We start from the raw sequence: 5,667 nt of genomic DNA, 5'->3' as shown, positions 1-5,667 counted from the left end.
TCATAGATAAGATCATAAGAAAATCATAGATAATGGAGGTCACTGGTAAAGTTTAGGTTTCGGTTTGGCTACTGAACTCGTTAGAGAGAGATGCGGAGAGAGGGAGGCAGAGAGAGAGGGAGGCAGAGAGAGAGAGAGACGCAGAGAGAGAGGCAGATTAGGTTAGGTTTAGGGTTTTAGTTTTTGGGGGGAGGTTATTTATAAGAGATGAAGGGCCAAGTTGTTTAGATCCAATGGTTGAGGTCTCTCAACCGTTGGATCTAAACAATTCACGCGGATCGGGGACGTAGGATTGCCGGGTTTATTTTTTAATCGGGCTCGGGTAGCGGGCGGACACTATCGAGCTCGGACTCGGACGGGCTTTTCGGGCCGGGACTCGGATTTGAGAGCCTGTCCGAGTCCCCGCTCTATAAGCCCGAACCATCGGGCTGGGTAAGCCCGGCTCAGGTTGGCTTCGGTCATCGGTCTCTCACGGTTCGGGCCGGATCGCGGGCTTTCAGACCGTTTTCCCAGCCCTACCTTCATCCCCTTATTTAATTTTTCTTTTATTAATTAAATTATAATATAGGGTTCACATTATTTCTCTCCATCGTCAATTATACCATTGTTATATTTTTACTTATTTCCAAAATTATCTTGATGCACTAGATTAAACCCCATTAGGACAATATTTCAGAAATAATCCCCTACGAGGGCCACAAATTAATCATGACTTGTTCTCAGGACTCCAATTCTTGGAGAAAATGTTCACCTCCTAGGTTTGTATTAGCCACTTTTAGGATTCTTCATTTGCATAATTATACATAGAAGCCTCACAAATCATGGTTAAATTATTGAATCACCCCTAACAATCTTTTAAGGAAAAGAAATCAAAATGACTCAATTAAACTACTTTCTGTTTCAAGATCAAGAACATCTATCTACAACAAACAACTCTTTGTACTTTCTGATTGTCCTACTCTTGGTTTCTTGCTTGGCCAGATGTTTGTAAGAATGAACAGCGGAAGCCATACATGAAATCGATATTACCTCCTGTGGCACCCAAGCATCTTCTCTAATCCCAGACCAGCAGGAATCTGGGCACCTATAAATTCAATCACTTTCACTTGGGAAGCTTTCTTGTGAACTTCCAAGATTTCTTGAATTAGGCTCATTCCCCTTGGTCGACCCAACCTAAACTTCAAGATTCACATATTAAGAAGATCCTCCAGTATATAGTATTTGAAGAAGATGAAACAGCCCTGATATTAGCCTCCCTGGTAATGAAAGGTTACTGTGTAGGTACGGAATAACAATCTGTGGCACACAACTCACAAGAACTTTCATGTCTGGTACTCTGCAAATTTGTACAATAGGAACAAAAATATCAGGTTTTCTTATTGATGCTTACGAAGAGGAATAAAAGAGACTCAAAAAATCAATCTACCGTTACCTATATTCTTTTACCTAGATTAATAATTAGTTAGAGAAGAGGTTCTGAGAGTTCCATTTCATTTGAGTTCGGTTGTTGTGTTTCTATCTGTTGGTGACCAACAAAGTTCAGCCCTAGCCACTGCCAGGGCCAGCATACGTATCTTTGCCGATTCCGGTTCCTTGAATCTTCTCGTGTATCAGACTCTTCCAGCTGATGAGATAGTTCTTCTACTTTATCTCTCAGCCTCGAAGCACGCAAATCTGCCAACTTTAATGACTTCTCAGCTGCATCTCTAGCAGCCATGGCTGCAGCTGCAGTTTCTTCTTTGAATTTGAGCTTTTTCTCCGACTCTAACATAGTTTGTTTCATTTCTTCCATTTCTTGCCTTACAACTGATAACTGCAAGAATAACAGAAGAACTGTTAAAAGTTAATTAAGTGATTCAGTCCATACTTGTTACAACTTACAACTAACAAGACAGTCAATTTAATTGCTTGGTCTTATGATAACGAAGCTTGATTGCTCTTAGTTCACATGACAAAAACTATGTCTTCAAAAGCAAGATATTTGGTGTTCTCCCAGAATGTCTTTCCCCAGGTAAAATGCTTAACTGATATTTTGTCTTCTATATTATTTATATTTAGAATCAGGCCGAATGATATTTCAAATTTTCCGAAAGAATTATAAACTGTTTTATTTGATGATAGTCATGATACCTTTGCTACAAACTCTTGTTCAACAGCTCTTCCTGCTGCAGCTTCTTGTTCTGCTGCCACTTTCCATCTTGCAATTTCTTCTTCAGCGGCAGCAATGTCCATCATGAGGTCTTCAACCTTTAAACATAAGAAAGCGAATCAATTATGAAAACGGTTTAATTTCCAGTGACCACTAAGTACAGATTACAGTTGCCCATTAAAACCTATTAAATCCCCTCAGTCCCTCACAGTTACCCAGTTAAAAAAACAGTAGAGATAATTCTTGAATATAAACATTTTGAAAAATGTATCAATACTTCACCAAAAAATGTAAATTTAATATACTTTTAATTAAACAAATAAATTTTAACCAAGGATGGAAAGTAATTACACTTTGGTTTGCCACTCTCTCCTTCTCCTCAAGTTCCTCTATGAGATTCTTTCTTTGGATGAGCTCTTTGGCTTGAGTCTCCACTTGTGCTTTAAGTAAGCTTTCTTGTGCCCTTAATCCACCAAAAAACAATTCAAATCAATTACATTATCATCACGAGATATCAAAAGCGATTTGAATAACAGCGAAATATAAGGACCAAATGAGATGTACAGAATTCTATTTAGGACCCATTTCCGTTTCTTTTCTTTTTTAGGTACGTATACTCCACCAGATCATGCACTTGAACACTCCTATCTACAAAATTTCGACAAATCATGAATAATGCAACGACTAATGGTTTTCCTTGTGTTCAAGTTTCAAAGCTTAATAAGGAAGAAAACCTTCTTAATATCATATACTGGTAAGGAAACAAGATAACAGAAATCCTACACTTTTTCCTACTCATCAATGATTCTAAGCCTGAGTAAGTACAATTTTCAGATTTGAAATACTAATGAAGAGTCCTTCATTGAGTATTCTAATGTGGTACAAGCTGGGGAATGGATGACTAGATGAGGTTTCAGACAATGTTAGAGAATTTGCCCCATTAGGTTAATCCACAACAAAATTCTACTACAAGCAAGCGATGGTTGCTAATATCAAATTAAAGATGAAATAAGAAATGTGCCTTAATTCTTCAACAGAATGCTGCAGCTCAATGATCTCAAGCTGTGATGCCTTAACAATTTTTTCCAAAGCACCAGCCTGCATAGAATTCAAAGTACACTTTAATCGGAGAACATATGAAAAGATAAAAGTCAAATTTTCGCAGAAAATAGCCAAGTATTGTTAGGGTGATAGATGGGTTTACCAGAGTATAGACTTCATCCTCCTCTACCTCCTTTGAGACTAGATTCCCATGAGAATCTTTATTCTCACTGTTCCCATAAATATTGGTAAAATTTGCATCAATACCCGCCTCTCTTAAACCATTTTCAGCAACTTGCAGAACCTCACTTGTTTTTGCCATAGGATCCAACTTCATCTTTCTCGAAAGAGCACTTCTGAGTAAAGTTCCGATGTGGTTTTTCTCCTTCACCAATCGATCAACTGTCTCATTCAAGTCTTTCACTTCACGGTTTTTCCCTTCCATTTTATCCCTAACTTTTCCGATAGTGATATTAACCAGCTCAGAAACAGACTCCATCCCGGCTAAAGAAGCACGCAAGTTCTCATCCATATCCATTTGCGGAAGGAACAAAGAGCCCGACGAGTCCAAGTGTTCTGATTGATTATCATCAACTACATTCATAATGTCATAGATTCTCTCATGTAGTTTCGAAATATAATTCAACTGCTCACTCAGTAATGGCCTATGTGACTCTATCTTTGATTCCAAACTCTTCAACTTATGATCATACTCATCAACTAGCTGCTTCAGATCCCCCACATCCTTTTCCGCCAAACTTAGCTTCTCTTTCATCTCTCTATCCATCTCAGAGATCCTAGTTTCTTTATCAAAAAGAGACTTCTCCAAATTTTCTAATTGAGAAGTTTTTTTCTCAACCTCCACCTTCAATCCACTAATAGTTGATTCAAGTTGGGAAACTTCAATAGCAATTTCATAATTCCGATGTTCTATCTGTTCACGAGCTTCATTTCTAGATTTAGCAGTTGAATCTAGCTGCTTAAGAAGTTCCTCAACTATTTCATTTGTTCTCTTGATAACTCCATAAGCAACAGCTGGTAACCCAGTATAATTTTTAGATCTTGGAAGTACGCCAACAGAGAAACTCTTGTAATTACTGATCTTCCCAGAGATCTTCTCAATTCCAGTCACAAGTAACTGAGCAGCAACTTCAATTTCCGATTTTGACGACTCTCTTGCCTTAACTACTTCATCAAGTTGATTTGCACTCTCGTCTCTCTGTCTCAAAACCTCATCTTTCAACCTTAGAGCTTCTGCTAACTCCCCTGATATTCTCTGATTCGAACTCAAAGCTTCTTCCTTTTCTCGCAAAGCTTCGTCTCTCTGCCTCACACTTTCATCTCGTTTCTTGATTGCTTCGTGTACGAGGTTCCTCAAGCGATTGAAAGAAACTTGAAGTTCAGATTTTGCTTTCTCGGCAACCTCCTTAGCCTTTCTCTCTCTCTCAAGCTCCGCAAGAATCTCTTGAAATCTCTCTGAAGAAACACTTTCTTTAGAAGGATTTTCCAAGACGATTGGAACCGGATCATCACCCTCAACATCGCTGAGAACCGCTTCTCCAGAACTATCATCACCACTAGCCATTTCAACTAAAGAATCGCTATTGCTGATTACTATAAACTATCAAACCTTCAATCATATCCTAATCCCTATCGGTTGGGTACCTGATTTGTTTGGCAAGTCTAAAACAAATCGAACCAATACAAGAAATATAAAACCCTAAATTTACCTCCGAGTGAAGAAATTTCAAGCAATTTGATCGAAATTAGAAAGAAAACGACCAAATTTAGGGCGGTGAATACCCGAAGTATAATCAAACAATAAAATAACAATTAATTGAGTCGACGAGGGTGAGGAAATGGCAGCAAACCTGTAGGATTTCAAATCAAAGATGAGGGGAAATACAGCGACTATGTCGTTTCACTTTCTCTCTCTTCGTAGTCTTTCTCTCTCTTAGTTGGTGTTTCTCTCTCTTAAAACTTCAGGAAATCGAAGAAGACGACCGGAAGGTGAGAACATTCGAGTTACCCATCTGGTAGGTTTTTCAACTATTCTGCTTTGCTCCTCCATCTATCTATTATTTTATTTTAGGCACTGTTCATTCTCCTAATTTCCGTTCAACCCCTACCGAATTTGGAGAATGGTTTTTCTTATTATTTTACTAGTAAGAGCATCTTCAGTGCAACACTCAAGAAAAACTTTACCAATTTTAGAGCAGGTCCAACCCCAGCCAGCTGAGGCCGGAAATTCAAATTTTCGGCCTCAGTCGGGGGTCCAACTGACTGCTTTAGCCGGTCCTTACTTTACGGTCGGTTGAAGTCCCCAACATGACCATTGGGGACCTAACCGTTAGATGTCCAACGGTTAGGTCTGGTTGTTGGATCATATCCAACGGTCTGATTTTTTTTCTTTTTTTAATATATTAGTCTTAAATTCATTTTGTTGTTTGTTAAATTAATAAGTTTTTTATTTTTTA

At 38.4% G+C, this 5,667-nt stretch overlaps 1 protein-coding gene across 2 annotated transcripts; it reads right to left on the bottom strand.

Moving 5' to 3' along the window:
* Positions 1-734: 734 nt before the first annotated feature.
* Positions 735-5,367, bottom strand: LOC147567532 (paramyosin). 2 transcript variants are annotated; one of them, XM_086654144.1, is made up of 6 exons: positions 3,354-5,367; positions 3,171-3,247; positions 2,501-2,612; positions 2,131-2,247; positions 1,447-1,813; positions 735-1,336 (listed from the first exon to the last, which is right to left on the bottom strand). In XM_086654144.1, the coding sequence occupies exons 1-5, from the start codon at positions 4,773-4,775 to the stop codon at positions 1,463-1,465; spliced, it is 2,079 nt and encodes a 692-aa protein (XP_086510270.1). In that variant the 5' UTR covers positions 4,776-5,367; the 3' UTR covers positions 735-1,336; positions 1,447-1,462. The 2 variants fall into 2 exon arrangements, with proteins under 2 accessions (XP_086510270.1, XP_086510272.1); XM_086654146.1 differs by having other exon boundaries at positions 1,433-1,813; positions 3,354-5,326.
* Positions 5,368-5,667: the final 300 nt, after the last annotated feature.

This window comes from Eschscholzia californica, unplaced genomic scaffold (assembly GCF_041429995.1).
Source record: "Eschscholzia californica isolate CP2 unplaced genomic scaffold, dmEscCali1.0.p SCAF_1, whole genome shotgun sequence".
Lineage (NCBI taxonomy): Eukaryota > Viridiplantae > Streptophyta > Magnoliopsida > Ranunculales > Papaveraceae > Eschscholzia > Eschscholzia californica.
The sequence above is the reverse complement of the archived record's forward strand: the minus strand, read 5'-3'. Positions and strand labels throughout refer to the sequence as shown.